At 41.5% G+C, this 22,460-nt stretch overlaps 1 protein-coding gene across 3 annotated transcripts; it reads right to left on the bottom strand.

Moving 5' to 3' along the window:
- Nucleotides 1-6,085: 6,085 nt before the first annotated feature.
- On the bottom strand, nt 6,086-9,521 carry il1b (interleukin 1, beta). Of its 3 annotated transcripts, none has more exons than XM_024381307.2 (8): nt 9,418-9,521; nt 9,178-9,287; nt 8,950-8,985; nt 8,692-8,731; nt 8,153-8,366; nt 7,766-7,954; nt 7,469-7,617; nt 6,086-7,358 (listed from the first exon to the last, which is right to left on the bottom strand). In XM_024381307.2, the coding sequence occupies exons 3-8, from the start codon at nt 8,979-8,981 to the stop codon at nt 7,143-7,145; spliced, it is 840 nt and encodes a 279-aa protein (XP_024237075.1). In that variant the 5' UTR covers nt 8,982-8,985; nt 9,178-9,287; nt 9,418-9,521; the 3' UTR covers nt 6,086-7,142. The 3 variants fall into 3 exon arrangements, with proteins under 3 accessions (XP_024237075.1, XP_024237074.1, XP_024237076.1); XM_024381306.2 differs by having other exon boundaries at nt 9,178-9,292; nt 9,418-9,518; XM_024381308.2 differs by lacking the exon at nt 9,418-9,521 and having other exon boundaries at nt 8,692-8,763; nt 9,178-9,397.
- Between the last annotated feature and the right edge of the window lie 12,939 nt (nt 9,522-22,460).

The raw sequence follows: 22,460 nt of genomic DNA, 5'->3' as shown, positions 1-22,460 counted from the left end.
CAGTGTGTGCTAATGAGGTAGATTAAGGGGGTGAGGCAATAAATAGGCCATAGTGGCGAAATTATTACAGTATGGCAAATTAAACACTGGAGGGATAGGTGTGCAGAAGATGAGTGTGCAAGTAGAGATACTGGGGTGCAAAGGAGCAAAATAAATAACAATATGGTGTTGAGGTAGATAGATGGGCTATTTACAGATTGGCTTTGTACAGGTGCAGTGATCTGTGAGCTGCTCTGACAGCTGATACTTAAAGCTAGTGAGGGAGATATTAGTCTCCAGCTTCAGTGATCTTTGCAGTTCATTCCAGTCATTGGCAGCAGAGAACTGGAAGGAAAGGCGGTCGAAGGAGGAATTGGCTTTGGGGGTGACCAGTGAGATATACCTGCTGGAGCGCGTGCTGCGAGTGGGTGCTGCTATGGTGACCAGTGAGCTGAGATAAGGCAGGGTTTTTACTTAGAAACGACTTATTGATGACCTGGAGCCAGTGGGTTTGGCGATGGATATGAAGCGAGGGCCAGCCAACGAGAGCATACAGGTCGCAGTGGTGGGTAGTATATGGGGCTTTGGTGACAAAATGGATGGCACTGTGATAGACTGCATTCAATTTGCTGAGTAGAATGTTAGAGGCTATTTTGTAAATGACATCGCCGAAATCAAGGATCGATAGGATAGTCAGTTTTACTAGGATATGTTTGGCAGCATGAGTGAAGGATGCTTTGTTGCGAAATAGGAAGCCGATTCTAGATTTCATTTTGGATTAGAGATGCTTAATGTGAGTCTGGAAGGAGAGTTTACAGTCTAACCAGACACCTAGGTATTTGTAGTTGTCCACATATTCTAAGTCAGAACCGCCAGAGTAGTGATGCTAGGCGGGTGCGGGCAGCAATCGGTTGAAGAGCATGCATTTAGTTTTACTAGCATTTAAGAGTAGTTGGAGGCCACGGAAGGAGAGTTGTATGGCATTGAAGCTCGTCTGGAGGTCTGTTAACACAGTGTCCAAAGAGGGGCCAGAAGTATACAGAATGGTGTCGTCTGCATAGAGGTGGATCAGAGAATCACCAGCAGCAAGAGCGACATCATTGATGTATACAGAGAAAAGAGTCGGCCCGAGGATTGAACCCTTTGGCACCCCCATAGAGACTGCCAGAGGTCCGGACAACAGGCCCTCCAATTTGACACACTGGACTCTGTCTGAGAGGTGGTTAGTGAACCAGGCGAGGCAGTCATTTGAGAAACCAAGGCTGTTGAGTCTGCTGATAAGAATGTGGTGATTGACAGAGTCGAAAGCTTTGGCCAGGTCGATGAATACAGCTGCACAGTATTGTCTCTTATCGATGGCGGTTATGATATCGTTTAGGACCTTGAGCGTGGCTGAGGTGCACCCATGACCAGCTCTGAAACCAGATTGCATAGTGGAGAAGGTACGGTGGAATTCGAAATGGTCGGTGAACTGTTTGTTAACTTGGCTTTCGAAGACCTTAGAAAGGCAGGGTAGGATAGATATAGGTTTGTAGCAGTTTGGGTCTAGAGTGTCCCCTTTGAAGAGGGTAATGACCGCGGCAGCTTTTTAATCTTTGGGGATCTCAGACGATACGAAAGAGAGGTTGAACAAGCTAGGGGTTACAACAATTTCGGCGGATAACTTTAGGAAGAGAGGGTCCAGATTGTCTAGACCTGCTGATTTGTAGGGGTCCAGATTTTGCAGCTCTTTCAGAACATCAGCTATCTGGATTTGTGTGAAGGAGAAATGGGGGAGGCTTGGGCAAGTTGCAGTGAGGGGTGCAGTGCTGTTGACCAGGGTAGGGGTAGCCAGGTGGAAAGCATGGCCAGCCTTAGAAAAAGCTTATTGAAATTGTCAATTATCGTGGATTTATCAGTGGTGACAGTGTTTCCTAGCCTCAGTACAGTGGGCAGCTGGGAGGAGGTGTTCTCCATGGACTTTGCAGTGTCCCAAAACTTTTTTGAATTTGTGCTACAGGATGCAAATTTCTGTTTGAAAAAGCTAGCCTTTGCTTTCCTAACTGCCTGTGTATATTGCCTGTGTGAAAAGTTGTTTATCACGGGGGCTATTCTATGCTAATGCAGTACGCCACAGGATGTTTTTGTGCTGGTGAAGGGCAGTCAAGTCTGGAGTGAACCAAAGGCTGTATCTGTTCCTGGTTCTATATTTTTTGAATTGAGGCATGCTTATTTTTGTGTTACTTTTTATTTTATTTTTTACTTTAGTTTATTTAGTAAATATTTTCTTGAACTGCATTGTTGGTTAAGGGCTTGTAAGTAAGTATTTCACGGTAAGGTCTACACCCATTGTATTCGGCGCATGTGACAAATACAATTGGATTTGATTTGAAACGTTGTATGGTATCGATGCCGAGGACTATGGTGAGAGCAGATGGGGTCATGTGTTTTCAATATTACAGAACTGCTAAAAACAGCCCTGAGCTGCTATATTCTGTTGCGTGTCAGCAACAGAATATAGCAGTCTATTTGCAACAAAATAAAGACACACAAGCAGAGAGAGAGAGAGATACACATCATATACTGGTGCTACTGTATTGTTTATACTGTAGTGTGTTTATAATTCTACTGCTGCTATGGGCTTCCCTAGTGACCCAGAGAGGAAGCCCACTGAGCATGCTCAAAAACAGAGGGGATGGAGCAGGGGGAGAATGAGGGAGCGAGGGAGAGGGAGCAGGAGAAGGAGAGAGAGTTGCATGACAAAGGAGAGAGAGAGAGGGTGCGAGTGAGCGATTAAGTGAGAGAGGGAGAGGAAGGGGGTGAGGGAGTACCATGATGGCTGGAATGAGAAAGAGGGAGGGATGGAGAGTAGCATGACGGAGGGATCCATGCCTGCACGAGGAAGTGCTGATCCTGCTGTGATGCCGGGGTCTGCTGGGCTATATTTAGCTTGTGTTGCCATGTGCCCGGAATGTCCATGGCAGATGCACACACACACAGATTCAAACGTACATATGCAAAAACACCCGGGTGTGTATGTGTATGTATGCGTGCCACAGAGGGAAAAGAATGAACATCAACAAATGAGAACCATCTCTCTCTGTGTTCAGTTTCTAATGGTAACACAGCATCTCTCTGTTCAGTTTCTAATGGTAACACAGCATCTCTCTCTGTGTTTAGTTTCTAATGGTAACACAGCATCTCTCTGTTCAGTTTTTAATGGTAACACAGCATCTCTCTCTGTGTTCAGTTTCTAATGGTAACACAGCATCTCTCTCTGTGTTTAGTTTCTAATGGTAACACAGCATCTCTCTGTTCAGTTTCTAATGGTAATACAGCATCTCTCTCTGTGTTCAGTTTCTAATGGTAACACAGCATCTCTCTCTGTGTTTAGATTCTAATAGTAACACAGCATCTCTCTGTTCAGTTTCTAATGGTAACACAGCATCTCTCTCTGTGTTCAGTTTCTAATGGTAACACAGCATCTCTCTGTGTTTAGTTTCTAATAGTAACACAGCATCTCTCTGTGTTTAGTTTCTAATGGTAACACAGCATCTCTCTCTGTGTTCAGTTTCTATTGGTAACACAGCATCTCTCTCTGTGTTTAGTTTCTAATGGTAACACAGCATCTCTCTCTGTGTTTAGTTTCTAATGGTAACACAGCATCTCTCTGTTCAGTTTCTAACGGTAACACAGCATCTCTCTCTGTGCTCAGTTTCTAATGGTAACACAGCATCTCTCTCTGTGTTTAGTTTCTAATGGTAACACAGCATCTCTCTGTGTGTTCAGTTTCTAATGGTAACACAGCATCTCTCTCTGTGTTCAGTTTCTAATGGTAACACAGCATCTCTCTGTGTTTAGTTTCTAATGGTAACACAGCATCTCTCTGTTCAGTTTCTAATGGTAATACAGCATCTCTCTCTGTGTTCAGTTTCTAATGGTAACACAGCATCTCTCTCTGTGTTTAGATTCTAATAGTAACACAGCATCTCTCTGTTCAGTTTCTAATGGTAACACAGCATCTCTCTCTGTGTTCAGTTTCTAATGGTAACACAGCATCTCTCTCTGTGTTTAGTTTCTAATAGTAACACAGCATCTCTCTGTGTTTAGTTTCTAATGGTAACACAGCATCTCTCTCTGTGTTCAGTTTCTATTGGTAACACAGCATCTCTCTCTGTGTTTAGTTTCTAATGGTAACACAGCATCTCTCTCTGTGTTCAGTTTCTAATGGTAACACAGCATCTCTCTCTGTGTTTAGTTTCTAATGGTAACACAGCATCTCTCTGTTCAGTTTTTAATGGTAACACAGCATCTCTCTCTGTGCTCAGTTTCTAATGGTAACACAGCATCTCTCTCTGTGTTCAGTTTCTAATGGTAACACAGCATCTCTCTGTGTTCAGTTTCTAATGATAACACAGTATCTCTCTGTGTTCAGTTTCTAATGGTAACACAGCATCTCTCTCTCTCTGTTCAGTTTCTAATTGTAACACAATATCGCTCTGTGTTCAGTTTCTAATGGTAACACAGCATCTCTCTCTGTGTTCAGTTTCTATTGGTAACACAGCATCTCTCTCTGTGTTCAGTTTCTATTGGTAACACAGCATCTCTCTCTGTGTTCAGTTTCTAATGGTAACACAGCATCTCTCTCTGTGTTTAGTTTCTAATGGTAACACAGCATCTCTCTGTTCAGTTTCTAATGGTAACACAGCATCTCTCTCTGTGCTCAGTTTCTAATGGTAACACAGCATCTCTCTCTGTGTTCAGTTTCTAATGGTAACACAGCATCTCTCTGTGTTCAGTTTCTAATGATAACACAGCATCTCTCTCTGTGCTCAGTTTCTAATGGTAACACAGCATCTCTCTCTGTGTTCAGTTTCTAATGGTAACACAGCATCCCTCTCTCTGTTCAGTTTCTAATTGTAACACAATATCACTCTGTGTTCAGTTTCTAATGGTAACACAGCATCGCTCTGTGTTCAGTTTCTAATGGTAACACAGTATCTCTCTCTCTGTTCAGTTTCTAATGTTAACACAGTATCTCTCTGTGTTCAATTACTAATGGTAACACAGCATCTCTCTGTTCTGTTTCTAATGGTAACACAGTATCTCTCTGTGTTCAATTTCTAATGGTAACACAATATCTCTCTGTGTTCAGTTTCTAATGGTAACACAGTATCTATCTGTGTTCAGTTTCTAATGGTAACACAATATCTCTCTGTGTGTTCAGTTTCTAATGGTAACACAGCATCTATCTGTGTTCAGTTTCTAATGGTAACACAAGATCTCTCTGTGTGTTCAGTTTCTAATAGTAACACAGCATGTCTCTCTCCCTCTGATCATCACTAGCCTTAAGAGGGATGAGGAGTGCATTGGTGACTGTACATTTTCAAGGTCAAATGATGCACAAGCTAATACAGTGCAAATACACACTCAACACACAAGCAATGAATATATAGAACCTATATAAACCTATTGAAACATTAACATGTAGATGGCTGGAACGAGGGGGCAGGGCGACCTCTATCGGTCTTCGGTGAGTTTTCAAGGGTCCCCAAAAGCACTTTAGAATCCTCTCTCCACCCCTGATATGAATCTGTCCTATTTTTACCCTCCTAGAGCCAAAACTGCATATCACCCCACAACCTGCATCTCTCTACTACTCCACATACATTATGTACAGCTACAGCATAGGAGCCAACATCGCCACACATGGCGGGAACCAACCACATGGCGTACAGAGATATCACTATGCAAACCAGCATACTGACGACCAATGAGGAGGCCTCTTCCTCCTCTGGTTGGCTGGGTCCATTTCATCCCGCCATGCGAGATTCTAGGTTTATGGGTTTGATGGACACAGAGCTCCAGAGCCCTGATTCACGCTGTGTGTGTGTGTGTGTGTGTGTAAGAGTCGCTGCAGAGCGCTACACTAAGCCTATTTCCGACGGAATATTGACAGAAATCAACTCAGAAGTCACTACCGCTTGTAGATATGTGTTTGAGGTAGATCGTCCATCCTCCTGTTATTGTCTGTTCTGCTCTCACATCTCCACTAAAACATCCAAATGCATTGAAATTTAATACCATTTTTTAACTTTACTTCCATCATATGGCAAAATACATCATATACTCATTGAAAATGTTTTTATTAGTATTGCTTTAAAAAGACAAATAACATTGTGTATTACATATTAGTTGACGCTAGCTGTTATGTAATATATTAGCTTAGCTTTTTAAATAAATAATAATAGTAGAAAAGGGATAACTGACTTTCTTATAGAAAATAAACAAAATAGCATTGATGTCACAATTTCACAGTGGATAATACTCCAAATAAAAATGACATTTGCAATGTTAGACAAGGAAAAATAATGAACTTTCTTATAGGAAATAAAACAAAATAGGTTGTAATTCTCCTCTTCACTGATACGAAGCAGATCATTCAGTCAGAGCACAAGCAGACACATTAAAAAACATTTTCCCATAACTAGATATTACCCAATAGTACAGAAAGTTGACTACATAAAAACAAATGAGAACTGTCCTGCTTGGAGGACAATTAATGATTCTACTCTACTGTACTTAGCTGGTGGTACTGAAACCATAAGATAAAGAATTCAATAGTAAGTTACTTTTTTTATACTGAGCATTTACGGTCTGTGACGAAAACTTTGCAAAGCTAGAGCAAGGGCTCTTGATCCTGTCTGTAGCCAACAGCGTGATCAGTAGTAACTGGGCCGTCCCTGAAAGAGAGCTGGGGCTACTGAGCCACAACTCAACACTGCAGAGAGAATGAACACACAGCATCACCTGCTGGTCACATCACACACACTCACTACAACCAAACCACTTTCAAAAGACATTGGTGCACAGAAAAAAAGGCACTATCTAGAACCTAAAAGGGTTATGCAACTGTCCCCATAGGAGAACCCTTTGAATAACCCCTTTTGGTTCAAAGTAGAACAATTGTGGTTCCTGGTAGAATACCTTTGGGTTCCATGTAGAACCCTTTCCACAGAGGGTTCTACCTGGAACCAAAAAAGGGTTCTCCTATGGGGACAGCCAAAGAGTGTGGTGGTAGAAGGGTCTATCAATTCAACACCTCTACAGTATCCATCTGTCTGATCTCTCTCTCTGGCTGTACTTGGTATATACACTCTTGGGACTGGGTGTGTGTTGCGTGTTTAGTTGTTGACATAGAAGTTGGTGAGCTTTCTGAGGTCCTCTTTCTGACACATCGCTACGGGCTGGCGTTGCTCCAGTGAGGTGCTGATGAACCAGCCGGGGTACTTGGCCGACTCGAAGGTGGTCAGGGAGATGCCTTTGGTTGTCATGTAGAAGAGGAAGCGGGCTGTGTCTCCCTGAGCGCTGATGGTCCTCAACTGGTCGTCAGAACTCCGCTGAGAAAGAGAGAATGGGAGGGCAGGAGAAATTATTAGGATGATGAGAGGTGAATTGAGTATGTAGAGGTAAGTGTGTATGTGTGTGTTTGTGAGAGTGAGAGACACACCTCCAACTGTAGGATGGGAGCTGTGCTGTCTGTCTGCTTGGAGCAGGACAAGTTGAAGTCGCTACTGGCAATCCTCAAGGCAACCGGCTGGGCCTGGATAGTGTGGGAGTTCTTCATATTAATATTATACATGGAGAGGTTGAACCTTACTGAGAGAGAGAGAAAGAGAGAGTTAAAGGCCATTTTCACAATTTTAACACTCAACTGTGATGTTACCAAAATTGGTAAAGGCTGCCAAAAACTACGCTTACGGAATGCTTGCACTGTGCTTGCAGTGTAGTTTGGCAGTTAGCCTACCTCTCTGGTGGTCGATGCCGCCCCGCAGTGTAACGGCACGCAGCACCATGGTTTCAGGGTTGTGCACCAGGCTCTTCTGGTAACTGTCACACAGGGTGCACTGCTGGGGGCTGTCCAGTCGCTTGAAGGTCCCCTCAGCCTGTTTATCCACCGCTCCCTCTGGCTCCTGGACCCGCTCCATCACACACTCTACACAGAGGAGTGGAAGGGGGAGATGGAGAGAAAGAGGGGTGGGGTGGGGGGGGAGACATGGGACAGGGACCATCAATTCACTGAATTGTTAACAGTGATCTGGGCCTAAAGAAACAGAAAATCAGTCTAGAGTACAGTCTAATCAAATAGTATAGATCGTCTATTGGTGACTGTACGGCAAGGCAGCCTATGTACCTTCCAACAGGTTGTCCATGATTATGCTGGAAAGCTGGTCGTCGGTGCACTCCATGCCCAGCGGAGTGTGTGTGGGGTCGGACTTCTGAAAGGTGTGTTTCATCCTGTGCAGCACCATCACCAGGTGAGCCACCTGTCTCATGCCTACCTGATGCTGCTGGAGAACCTCCAGGTCAAAGGTCAGGCACTTGTGCAGCTCCATCTCTAATCCACCCTACACACATACAAGTAATCAGAATGATTACAAGTAGCAAAACATTTATAAATTCTGTCAAGAAATATATATATATATTTATATTTCTGGAGTTGCCCCAAGTATCACTCAGTTTTAAAGGTTCAAAAAGATTTTATAGACTGTTCTATTTAACATGCCACCACTTTTAAGTCAATTTAATATCATAGTGCCTTATTGGTCCTCTTTATGTATGAGCACACTGACTCAACCTACGTTTTTGATGTTCTACAACTAGTGTACCCTAATCCTTGTAGCGCCTTGTAGCGCCATTCTTTTTTATATAATGTGTAGCAAAATGGCTTACCTTCGCACCAGGCAGGCAGCATTCCGCATCAAACTCCATACTCCCCGAATAAGAGCGGCAGAGAAAAAAACACTAAACACTTAGCCTTAAATCTCATCTTCCTCTTCGAACTCAGATAAACAAGCTATTTTTATATCGACGTTGGTGCAAACTGAAGCCTATACATCACCATGCAAATTGGAAATAGGTTTAAGGCTAACAAATACATGCAAACCAAAAATACAGTATCCCTCAGGAATCAATTCAGAGATATCCTACCTCGGCAGAGCATCGGCCAATTTCAACTCCATGATTCTGAGACAAAATAAAAACAAAAATGAGATTAGCCTACCATTAAATACCTGAAATGAATTGTATGACTATTTTCTAACTTTTTCAAATGTCTTTTTAGCCTACCATTAAATACCTTAAATGAATTGTATGACTATTTTCTATCTTTTTAAAATGTATTTTGAAAAGTTTAGTACGTTTTTCTAAATACCCTACCTTTAGAGTGATCTTTTAACTCTTAGTGGTTGAAGCGTGAAAATGATGCCAACTGTGCTTTAGTAAACTCTATATTCTACTTGTCTCTGCGACATGGGAAACTCCCACACCTGCTCTAAACGTGGTGGAAAAAGTCAGAGCAATTACACAGTTTAATCACTAGCTGGGTTTCTAGTTGGCGACAGACTTTCATGTAAATAGGCACAAATTCGCATGTAGAAAATATGCGTATTTTCCCACCTGTAACCACATTTCCGTCCACATAGCGAGTAAAGTCATACCATATAAAAACTATTCGCGACAGCTGTGATGGAAACAGGAAGTTTAGGTACAATTGTATAAACGCCAACAGATTATTTGTTTGTAAAACATGGTGGGATTTTAATTATGCGAGAAATGGCGGTGGAAACGTCTTTATGCGCAAATATTGATATAATAACCATCATATCCAAGTAAACTTGGAAACACGGGATGATATGGTTTGTGGTCCTCCCACTACTACTATAATAACTTACACTACATGGGCAAAAGTATGTGGACAGCCCTTCAAATTAGTGTATTCTGCTATTTCAGCAACACAAGTTGCTGACAGGTAAATAAAATAGAGCACACCGCCATGCAATCTCCATAGACAAACATTGGCAGAAGAATGGCCTTACTGAAGAGCTCAGTGACTTTCTAAGTGGCAGCACTGTTTCCAACATGTCAGTTAGTCAAATTTCTGCCCTGCTAGAGCTGCCACTGTCAGCTGTATGTGCTGTTATTGTGAAGTGGAAATGTCCAGGGGCAACAACAGCTCAGTAGGGAAGTGGTAGGCCACCCCTCACCAGGACCAAGAAGGGAAATCGTCTGTCCTCGGTTGCAACTCTCACTACTTCCAAACTGCTTCTGGAGCATACAATGACATTCTAGACGATTCTGTACTTCCAACTTTGGGGCAACAGTTTAGGGAATGACCGTTCCTGTTTCAGCATGACAATGCCCCCGTGCACAAAGTGAGGTCCATACAGAAATGTTTTGTCGAGAGGAGTGTGGAAGAACTTGACTGGACTGCACAGAGCCCTGACCTCAACCCCATTGAACATCTGAGCCCTCTCCTGTACTCCCTGTTCACCCACGACTGCGTGGCCATGCACGTCTCCAACTCAATCATCAAATTTGCGGACGACACTACAGTGGTAAGCTTGATTACCAACAACGACGAGACGGCCTACAGGGAGGAGGTGAGGGCCTTCGGAGTGTGGTGTCCGGAAAATAACCTCACACTCAACGTCAACAAAACTAAGGAGATGATTGTGTACTTCCGGAAACAGCAGAACACCCCCCTATCCACATCGATGGAACAGTAGTGGAGAGGGTAGTAAGTTTTAAGTTCCTCGGTGTACACATCACAGACAAACTGAATTGGTCCACCCACACAGACAACCTCAGGAGGCTGAAGAAATTCGGCTTGTCACCAAAAGCACTCACAAACTTCTACAGATGCACAATCGAGAGCATCCTGTCGGACTGTGTCACCACCTGGTACGGCAACTGCTCCGCCCACAACCGTAAGGCTCTCCAGAGGGTAGTGAGGTCTGCACAACGCATCACCGGGGGCAAACGACCTGCCCTCCAGGACACCTACACCACCCGATGTCACAGGAAGGCCATAAAGATCATCAAGGACAACAACCACCCGAGCCACTGCCTGTTCACCCCGCTATCATCCAGAAGGCGAGGTCAGTACAGGTGCATCAAAGCAGGGACCGAGAGACTGAAAAACAGCTTCTATCTCAAGGCCATCAGACTGTTAAACAGCCACCACTAACATTGAGTGGCTGCTGCCAACACACTGACTCAACTCCAGCCACTTTAATAATGGGAATTGATGGAAATTGATGTAAAATATATCACTAGCCACTTTAAACAATGCTACTTAATATAATGTTTACATACCCTACATTACTCATCTCATATGTATATGTATATACTGTACTCTATATCGTCTACTGCATCTTTATGTAATACATGTATCACTAGCCACTTTAAACTATTCCACTTTGTTTACATACCCTACATTACTCATCTCATATGTATATACTGTACTCGATACCATCTACTGCATCTTGCCTATGCCGTTCTGTACCATCACTCATTCATATATCTTTATGTACATATTCTTTATCCCTTTACACTTGTGTGTATAAGGTAGTAGTTGTGGAATTGTTAGGTTAGATTACTCGTTGGTTATTACTGCATTGTCGGAACTAGAAGCACAAGCATTTCGCTACACTCGCATTAACATCTGCTACCCATGTGTATGTGACAAATACATTTGATTTGATTTGACATCTTTTGGGCTGAATTGGAAGGCGACTGTGAGCCAGGCCAATTTGCCCAACATCCCTGCTCGACCTCACTAACGCTCTTGTGGTGAATGGAAGCAAGTCCCTGCAGCAATGTTCCAACATCTAGTGAAAAACCTTCCCAGAAGAGTGGAGGCTTTTTTTAGCAGAAAAGGGGGGACCAATGATATATTAATGCCCATTATTTTCAATATAAAATTGTAGGTCTTATTCTGGTGATATGATGATCGATGCTTGGCTGCCGTTTGGCAAATAAAAATAATCTTACTCTTTTATCCATAATAATCTCATCATGTAGGCATCATGTACCCGTTGCGAGCTGTTGGCTAGAGCGCAGGTTCCAATACCAGAGTGGGCACATTCCCTATATAACACAATTTATTTTGTGATAAAACTATCAGTAGAGTTGAAAATATGATGGAAACCCATTTAACTTGTATTTTTTATTCGGTACATAGGAATTTAGCACAAAAGTTATGTTTATTATGTGCACAACATCACGCACTGACTTCCATTTGATGGAAACATCTCTGGTGGGAAAATGCACATATTGTTTTAATGCATATTTTTGAATATTTGCATTCAAATCTGTTGCCAAACAGACTTGTTGTGGATAAAAAATCAGTGTGTGATAAGGAAGTGCACTGCAGTGCATAAAATGTGGTGAGAAGTTGACTGAAAGAGAAAGACAATAGTTGAACAGTTTTGAACATATTCATTTCTTCAAAAATTCAAAAATGTAAAAAAGCAAGAGAGAGAGAGTGAGCTACCTATATATATATATTTTTCACTTTCACTTACTTAGCTAGCAAATGCAGCTAGATAGTTTAGCCTACTCAAACACTTGGCTCAAGCAGAGAGGGATGCTATGTTACCTAGCTGGCTGTGGCTATCCAACACAAACTCTTCCAAGTCAAGGTCGTTTATTGCCAACGGGGCCCTCCGGTGTAACTGCTAAACTGCTTGCTAACTGTACACTGTACTGCATGATTGTTGCATGTTTACAAACGCGTTAGTTCTCGTAGCTATGTTGATGTTGACTTGACGTTAGCTAATATGGTGACAACGATGTAGGCTGTGAGTAGCGGTTATGATATGAAGGTTTGACTTGGAAAGTTGTTTTTTTCCTGGTAACTGACAGCTGATGTGTTGTGCTCTGAAGTCGCTAAGCGAATGGAAAAGGTGAGAGGAGGAGAGCGCGTAGATCCTAGAAGGAATAATACAACGATCTGGCTGCTATGAAAGTGAACTTTGTTTGCGTGTGATTCATTCTGCCGGGTTCTGTTAAAAAACGTTTCTTAAATGGAAGCAAACGGAACGAAATGGGGATAAACATAAATTAATTTGTCCAATAGAAACTCTCTAAACTCTAATATTTACACCCAAGATTAGCTAGATGTAGGCATGATTGTCCAAGGCGATATTAAATTAGTCAGTCTGTCACCTTGATTACTCTAATTTCTCTCGACCTGTGCACCTACGCTGTAAACTTTCATTCGTAGGCTAGGTTGTAGCAATCTCATGATGGGTATGAAAATTAGAGTATCATGTAGTAAGTAGCCGAAACATATCCATGTTACATTGAGCTGGGTGTATAGAATATGAATTACAGTCTTCCAATAAGCTGTAATAGAAATAAGGCCGTGCTCATTAAAAAAATAATTGTCCTCCCTCATCTTCAACGGCACCGACTGCCACTGAAGTGCACACAGAATGTTTTTCATGTACCAAATAAAAATCTAAAGTTGAACGTGATTCCATCGCATTTTCAACTCTACTGATAGTTTTGTCACAAAAACTGTTGCAAATAGTACAGTAAATGTGCCTAGTCTTGGCACTGACAGACACAGTGTGGCTAGGCTGGTAGTCATCATGATGACATTATTATGGATAAAAGTGTTGCCACTGCCATTTCTCACTAATTCATTTTACGGACACAAAAAGATCCCACCATGTCCAACAAACACATTATCTGCAGGCATTTATTAAATTGCACCAAAACTTCCTGCTTCCATCACAGCTGTCTTGATACATGTTGTATAGTATGCATAATGGAAACATGGTTATTGATGGGAAAAGCTTAAATTGTACAATGGTACACTTACAAATAGTGCCATCGAATGTGGTTAAGGTGTGTGTGGATGATTGAAGTAGCCTTATAATTCCATCTTCAGGTCATAAAGATCACAGGTTAATTGATATAATAATATTACTATTAGGTAATTACCATTAGACCCATAGACTCGAATTATATGTTTTATATCCCACAAAGTACAGAGCAAGTGTCTGAATCCTGAAAAGAGCCTATGCATTGCTTATAAGACTATTATTGTACTGTATTTAATTGTCCCCCACAATGAAATTGGAGAGGGGACTGTGGATCTGTCTCCATCCCTACTATCAAACATTAATCATGCGCAATATATCTCAGACAGCAATGACAGCATAGCACAGTCACCGGATCTCAACCCTATTGAGCTGTTGTGGGAGCAACTTTACCGTATGGTATGCAAGAAGTGCCCATCAAGCCAATCCAACTTGTGGGAGGTGCTTCAGGAAGCATGGGGTGAAATCTCTTCAGATTACCTCAACAATTGACAACTAGAATGCCAAAGGTCTACAAGGCTGTAATTGCTGCAAATGGAGGATTCTTAATTAATTATAACCTTGTCAACATCTTGACTATATTTCCTAATCATTTTTCAACTCATTTCATGTATGTTTTCTTAGAAAACAAGAACATTTCTAAGTGACCCCAAACAGTGTAAATACAACAATGACTTGATTAAACATTGAATTTGGCTTTACTGCTATTAGCCCATAGAAACACATTGAATAACAGATTCATACATGGAAAAACAGATAGTAAATACATTTATCAAAAGGAAGTTTGTTTTGTAGGTTCTGTCCTATATCTGAGAGATGCCATATTTACCCCCTTTTTGGGGGCACTAAACTTTTTCAATATCCTGTATATACAGTACCGGTCAAAAGTTTTAGAACACCTACTCATTCAAGGGTTTTTCTTTATTTTTTACATTGTAGAATAATAATGAACACATCAAAACTATGAAATAACACATATGGAATCATGTAGTAACCGAAAAAGTGTTGAACAAATCAGAATATATTTGAGATTTGAGAATCTTCAAAGTAGTCACCCTTTGCCTTGTTGAAAGATTTTACACTCTTGGCATTCTCTCAACCAGCTTCACCTGGAATGCACCTGGAACAGTCTTGAAGCAGTTCCCATATATAATGAGCACTTTTTGGCTGCTTTTCCTTCACTCTGCGGTCTGACTCATCCTAAACCATCTCAAGTTGGTTGGGGTCAGGATTGTGGCCAGTTCATCTGATGCAGCACTCCATCACTCTTCTTCTTGGTCAAATAGCCCTTACACAGCCTGGAGGTGTGTTGGGTCACAGTCTGTTGAAAAACAAATGATAGTCCCACTAAGCCCAAACCAGATGGGAGGGCGTATCGCTGCAGACTGCTGTGGTAGCCATGCTGGTTAAGTGTGCCTTGAATTCAAAATAAATCACAGACAGCAAAGCATCCCCACACCATATCACCTCCTCCTCCATGCTTTACGGTGGGAAATACTCATGAGGAGATTATCCATTCACCTACACCACGTCTCACAAAGACACGGTGGTTGGAAACAAAAATCTCAAATTTGGACTCCAGAACATAGGACAAATTTCCACCGGTCTAATGTCCATTGCTTGTGTTTCTTGGCCCAAGCAAGTCTCTTCGTCTTATTGGTGTCCTTTAGTATATATTTTTTTGTAGGAATTCGACCATAAAGGCCTGATTCACACAGTCTCTTCTGAACAGTTTATGTTGAGATGTGTCTGTTACTTGAACTCTGTGAAGCATTTATTTGGGCTGCAATTTCTGAGGCTGGTAACTATTTTTAAATTTGTTTATTTATTTATTTATTATACCAGGCGGTGTCAGAGGAAGGCCCTACAACTTTTAAAATAATTTTTATTTATTTTATTTAACCTTTATTTAACCAGGTAAACTAGTTGAGAACAAGTTATCACTTGCAACTGCGGCCTGACCACGATAAAGTAAAGCAGTTTGACACATACAATAACACAGAGTTACACATGGAATAAACAAACATACAATCAATAATACAGTAGAAAAATCTATATACAGCATGTGCAAATGAGGTAGGATAAGGCATTAAATAGGCCATGGTGGCGAAGTATTTACAATATAGCAATTAAACACTGGAGTGGTAGAATGTGCAGAAGATGAATGTGTAAGTAGAGATACTGGGGTGCAAAGGAGCAAGATAAATAAATACTGTATGGGGATGAGGTAGATTGGATGGGCTATTTAAAGATGAGCTATTCTGCAGTGATCTGTGCAGTGATCTGTGAGCTGCTCTGACAGCTGGTGTTTAAAGCTAGTGAGGGAGGAAAGAGTCTCCAGCTTTAGTGATATTTGCAGTTCGTTCCAGTCATTGGCAGCAGAGAACTGGAAGGAGAGGCGGCCGAAGGAAGAATTGACTTTGGGGGTGACCAGTGAGATATACCTGCTGGAGCGCGTGCGGGCGGGTGCTGCTATGGTGACCAGTGAGCTGAGATAAGGCGGGGCTTTACATAGCAGAGACTTGTAAAGATGACCTGGAGCCAGTGGGTTTGGCGACAAGTATGAAGCGAGGGCCAGCCAACGAGAGCATACAGGTCGCAGTGGTGGGTAGTATATGGGCTTTGGTGACAAAACAGATGGCACTGTGATAGACTGCATCCAATTTGTTGAGTGATTTCTTTGTTCAATTTGTGTGTTATAGAGCATGTGTGTGTTATAGAGCATGTATGTGTTATAGAGCATGTGTGTGTTATAGAGCATGTATGTGTTATAGAGCATGTGTGTGTTATAGAGCATGTGTGTGTTATAGAGCATGTATGTGTTATAGAGCATGTATGTGTTATAGAGCATGTATGTGTTATAGAGCATGTATGTGTTATAGAGCATGTGTGTGTTATAGAGCATGTGTGTGTTATAGACTATGTGTGTGTTATAGAGCATGTGTGTGTTATAGAGCATGTGTGTGTTATAGAGCATGTATGTGTTATAGAGCATGTATGTGTTATAGAGCATGTGTGTGTTATAGAGCATGTGTGTGTTATAGAGCATGTATGTGTTATAGAGCATGTGTGTGTTATAGAGCATGTGTGTGTTATAGAGCATGTATGTGTTATAGAGCATGTGTGTTATAGAGCAGCAAACAATCTAACTAACAATTCCAAAAACTACTGTCATACACAGTGCATAAGGATATATGAATGAGTGATGGTACAGAGCAGCATAGGCAAGATACAGTAGATGTGTGTGTTATAGAGCATGTATGTGTTATAGAGCATGTGTGTGTTATAGAGCATGTGTGTGTTATAGAGCATGTATGTGTTATAGAGCATGTGTGTGTTATAGAGCATGTGTGTGTTATAGAGCATGTGTGTGTTATAGAGCATGTGTGTGTTATAGAGCATGTGTGTGTTATAGAGCATGTATGTGTTATAGAGCATGTGTGTGTTATAGAGCATGTATGTGTTATAGAGCATGTATGTGTTATAGAGCATGTGTGTGTTATAGAGCATGTGTGTGTTATAGACTATGTGTGTGTTATAGAGCATGTGTGTGTTATAGAGCATGTGTGTGTTATAGAGCATGTATGTGTTATAGAGCATGTATGTGTTATAGAGCATGTATGTGTTATAGAGCATGTATGTGTTATAGAGCATGTGTGTGTTATAGAGCATGTGTGTGTTATAGAGCATGTGTGTGTTATAGACTATGTGTGTGTTATAGAGCATGTGTGTGTTATAGAGCATGTGTGTGTTATAGAGCATGTGTGTGTTATAGAGCATGTGTGTGTTCGTGAGAGTTTCACCTTTTGATGGTGAGGTCATATTAGTGTGTTGACAGAAGTTGGCAGATCGGCAGCACAGACTTTAGACGAGTCTTCTATGTGTCCTAGAGCAAAACGGAGAACACCATCATATTTGTGACAGTCTTTCCATAGAGGGTATCAGGTTGTTTGTGATGGTGATTATTTTATTATGCTAATTCGATTTCTGCGGGGGGCACATTTGAATGATTTACAAGACAAAAACTAAATAATTCTAATCATTGTAATACTGGTCTTTTTGATTCAGGTGCCAAAGGCACTATGGCATAGAGGATTTTGGAAAATGGCAGAACCCTGCACTATATTCCCTATTGGCTCACAAAAGTGGTTTTTGTAACAATGAGAATCAGCCAGTAGTGTCCCTTGCTTCCCACATTAACAGTGTTTTCTGCTGCTCTAGGTCTGGGATTTGGTAGACTAGCCAGTAATGGTAAAAGATGCAGGTTAACGTGTGTCGCTCTATCAGACCTGAGGGGAAAGTTAGGCTGGGTATGTAACCTGTGTTTCATCACCTCTACGGACTGTACTCTTACCATATTGGGAATTCCACTGACAAGGTCAATGCAGTGCACAGGAGGTAAGTGTGTGTGTGTTTGTGTGTTTATGTAAACACATGCAGGCCACTCTCCCACACCTCTCTTCTCTTTCTCTATTGGTTTATAAAGAGGCTAAACCAATGGGGGACTTCCCTTCTCTTCATCAGAGACACCTGTTGTTGTTACTTTACCTTCAACAATATGGCCACTTTTTCCCAGAACAATATTGAAGTTATGGAGAACTGCTTTTTGTTGTGGAACTAAAACGTGGTAAAAAGAACTACAAGTGAAACATATTTTGAGGCACTTTATTGGAGAAGTGAATTACTCTGGCATCTATACAGCATAGAGTCTCAGTCTCATAGAGTCTCAGTCTCATAGTATCAGTCTCATAGTCTCAGTCTCATTGTCTCAGTCTCATAGAGTCTCAGTCTCATAGAGTCGCAGTCTCATAGTCTCAGTCTCATAGTCTCAGTTTCATAGTCTCAGTCTCATAGAGCCTCAGTCTCATAGAGTCTCAGTCTCATAGTCTCAGTCTCATAGAGTCTCAGTCTCATAGAGTCGCAGTCTCATAGAGTCTCAGTCTCATAGAGTCTCAGTCTTATACAGTCTCAGTCTCATAGAGTCTCAGTCTCATATTCTCAGTCTCATAGAGTCTCAGTCTCATAGTCTCAGTGTCATAGAGTCTCAGTCTCATAGTCTCAGTCTCATAGAGTCTCAGTTTCATAGAGACTCAGTCTCATAGTCTCAGTCTCATAGAGTCTCAGTCTCATAGAGTCTCAGTCTCATAGTCTCAGTCTCATAGAGTCTCAGTCTCATAGAGTCTCAGTCTCTCAGTCTCATTGTCTCAATCTCAAGTCTGAAAACCATGATTGTGTTCTTGCGCACACACACACACACACACACACACACACACACACACACACACACACACACACACACACACACACACACACACACACACACACACACACACACACACACACACACACACACACACACACACACACACACACACACACACACACACACACACACACACAAAAAAAATTGGGGGCAACAAAAAGGCTGGGTTTCCCAAACTCAGTCCTGGGGCCCCCCCTAGGACCACATTTGGGTTTTTGATCTAGTACTACACAGCTGATTCAAATAACCAACTCATCATCAAGCTTTGATTATGTGAATCAACTGTGTAGTGCTAGGGCAAAAAACAAAATGTGCACCCAGGGGGAGCCCCAGGGGAATTACCTTTGTGTAACTTCATAAGAGTAAGTGATGCTGTGTACCACCTCTAGGCTCTACTAAGATCACTCCTACATCCCTCTGAAGAAGTGTGAAACATACAAAAAAAGACGAGTCTAATAGTAATGACATGTATTTTAACTGTAAGAATGTATTACATTTTAATGTGGCATGAACACAACCAGTCATGATGTTTTCATCTGATTGTCAAACAAAACACTTCAAAAAGTAGGCTACCTACTACCTGCAACCTGCACACTCCAATAACCAGCATCCAAAGAGTGCACTGTGCACCCTCCATTTGGGCTGGACCCAGTAGATACAATGTTGCAGGTTCACTAGAGAAAGCTTAAAACAGACAGATTGGGGAAGACGGTGTGCGGGGGCACCGGCTAGTCGAGGTAATTGAGGTAATACAGTGGGGCAAAAAAGTATTTAGTCAGCCACCAATTGTGCAAGTTCTCCCACTTAAAAAGATGAGAGAGGCCTGTAATTTTCATCATAGGTACACTTCAACTTTGACAGACAGAATTAGAAAAAAAATCCAGAAAATCACATTGTAGGATTTTTAATTAATTAATTTGCAAATGATGGTGTAAAATAAGTATTTTTGCTGGACCCCAGGAAGAGTAACTGCTGCATTGATGGGGATCCATAATAAATACAAATACAAAAATATAAATATAAAAACAAAAATCACACGTTTATTTTACTGTCAGTATGTATTTGTTGTCAATGTTTTGCTGTCAAACTGGTGGCAGTTGTGAAAAACTTCAATAGTTGGAAGAGCTGCAGAATTAATTGAAAATAATGCCATTGTTGATAATGCACTTTTTTATTTTCTCTTGAACCATATGGGCTATCTACTAAAACTCATGGACAATATGGACACAGATATAATAAATTAATACTATATATGAATACATATTTTTTTTAAATTTAAGTATAAATTACCAAAGTTATGATAGACTGACATAGATTTTCTGTTAATTGCCAAAATTACTGAAGATTCCAGTAACTTTGGTAATCTACCGGTAGCTTTGCAATCCTATCACTGTAGCAGTACACAATTACATTTGAAAGAAATAAGAGAATGGTTCAATTGGTTCAATTAGAGCTCCCCCAAAGTGTTACTTTTGTTGCATTTAGGGGACCTCATGTCTCATTCCCCCCTGTAATTCGCACCCTGATGTTTTCTGACAGCGTAAATGTGTATGGAACAGCATTCAAAGGTGCATTAAAAAACAGAGGCAGGTGACATTATAGTAGTTTAAAGTACTGCCAATTTTCAGGGGTATTCAACACGCATGCACACATACCACAGGAGGCTGCTGAGGGGAGGACGGCTCAAAATAATGTCCGGAACGGAGCGAATGGAATGGCATCAAACACTTTATACTTTGACCCCTTTTTCTCCCCAATTGGTAGTTACAGTGCCTTAGACCACTGCGCCATTTGGGAAGACGTTTTTGATGTATTTGATACCATTCCACTTATTCCGCTCCAGCCATTACCACAAGCCTATCCTCCCCAATTAAGGTGCCACCAATCTCCTGTGCACACACACACACACACACACACACACACACACACACACACACACACACACACACACACACACACACACACACACACACACACACACACACACACACACACACACACACACACACACACACACACACACACACACACACACACACACACACACACACACACACAGAGTAGCAGTTGGGTCCGTGCGAAACACAAGTCTGCTGAGCAGGCACTGAAGTCATCTTGATGTCATCACTCTCTTCATTTCCCTGATCCTTCAGTCTCTACTTTCTGTTGTCCAGCAGTCACAATGTTGCAACTTCCTCTGTCAGACAAGTGAGTGCGCAATGTGCACAAAAGATTGATCATGGTTTTAATGTTGATTCCCATGACTGTTGTAAGAGCAGATGTGATCATCTGGGGCCTCATTTATAAAACATTCGTTCACACAGATTTGATCACAAATTGCGTGTATGATGAAATCCAAGCTAATGTGATTAAAAATCTTGAACTTACATTGTCAGAAAGGTGGACCAAAACTGAGGCTTGAATGGAAAGACAGAGCTCATTTATTGGGTCGTCATGATACCCAGGAAGTGCAGAAAAAAAATGCAGGTCTATTGTCAATTGTTTTCCTATCTAATACCTATCTGATCTTTTCTCCAATGTGTAAACAGCAAAAAACCTTATCTGTTGACTTCCAATATATACAACCTCCATATGTGGATCTCATTCCTGATACAAACCCAATACTCCATATGCGACCTCAGTTCGGACGCTCAGATCAGATATATATTTTTTACATGGCCTATTGTTACCATGACAACCACACATTTAAAGGAACAGTGACAGGAAATGAGCATGGCATCTGTGTGCTACTTCAGAGGCTACATCAGTTTTAATGCGCAAATCTGACATGGGTCACATTTAAAACTGAGTGGACAGTCAGAAAAAAAACATCAGATATAGAAAGAAAATCATATTTGTGTAAACAGTGTGAATTGATGTTACTGAATTGCACCGATTGCTCTCGCAGGTGTGGCATGCTTTTGGCTCCCTCTAGTGACATATAGGCTTCTACACCAAACGCCACTCAGACCGTTATGCACCATAGGGCCCTAAGACAATGAACTACGGTCAGTGTTGCTTGTTCCATATAGACGATATACACTGAGTATACAAAACGTTATGAACACCTGCTCTTTCCATTACAGACTGACCAGGTGAAAGCTATGATCCCTTATTGATGTCACTTGTGAAATCTACTTCAATCACTGTAGATGAAGGGGGAAGACAGGTTGAAAAATGATTTTTAAGCCTTGAGACAATTGAGACATGGATTGTGTATGTGTGCCATTCAGAGGGTGAAAGGGCAAAACAAAATATTTAAGTGCCTTTGAACAGGGTATGGTAGTAGGTGCCAGGCAAGCATCCCTGTGGAACGCTTTTGACACCTTGTAGAGTAGAGACAAATTGAGGCTTTTCTGAGGGCAAAAAAAGGGGGGGGGGTTCAATTCAATATTAGGAAGGTGTTCCTAATGTATAGTATACTCAGCGTATAACCTCAATGTTACTTTAGTTGAACAAAACAGTGGATCTCCTCAGCTGGTCAAAGGACTTGGAGTGGGAGCTGCCCGCACTGCTGCAGCCTGGCTCCGAGTATGTGGATGATGCAACATGGGGTGTTTAGGAGG

This window comes from Oncorhynchus tshawytscha, linkage group LG20 (genome assembly GCF_018296145.1).
Source record: "Oncorhynchus tshawytscha isolate Ot180627B linkage group LG20, Otsh_v2.0, whole genome shotgun sequence".
Lineage (NCBI taxonomy): Eukaryota > Metazoa > Chordata > Actinopteri > Salmoniformes > Salmonidae > Oncorhynchus > Oncorhynchus tshawytscha.
The sequence above is the reverse complement of the archived record's forward strand: the minus strand, read 5'-3'. Positions and strand labels throughout refer to the sequence as shown.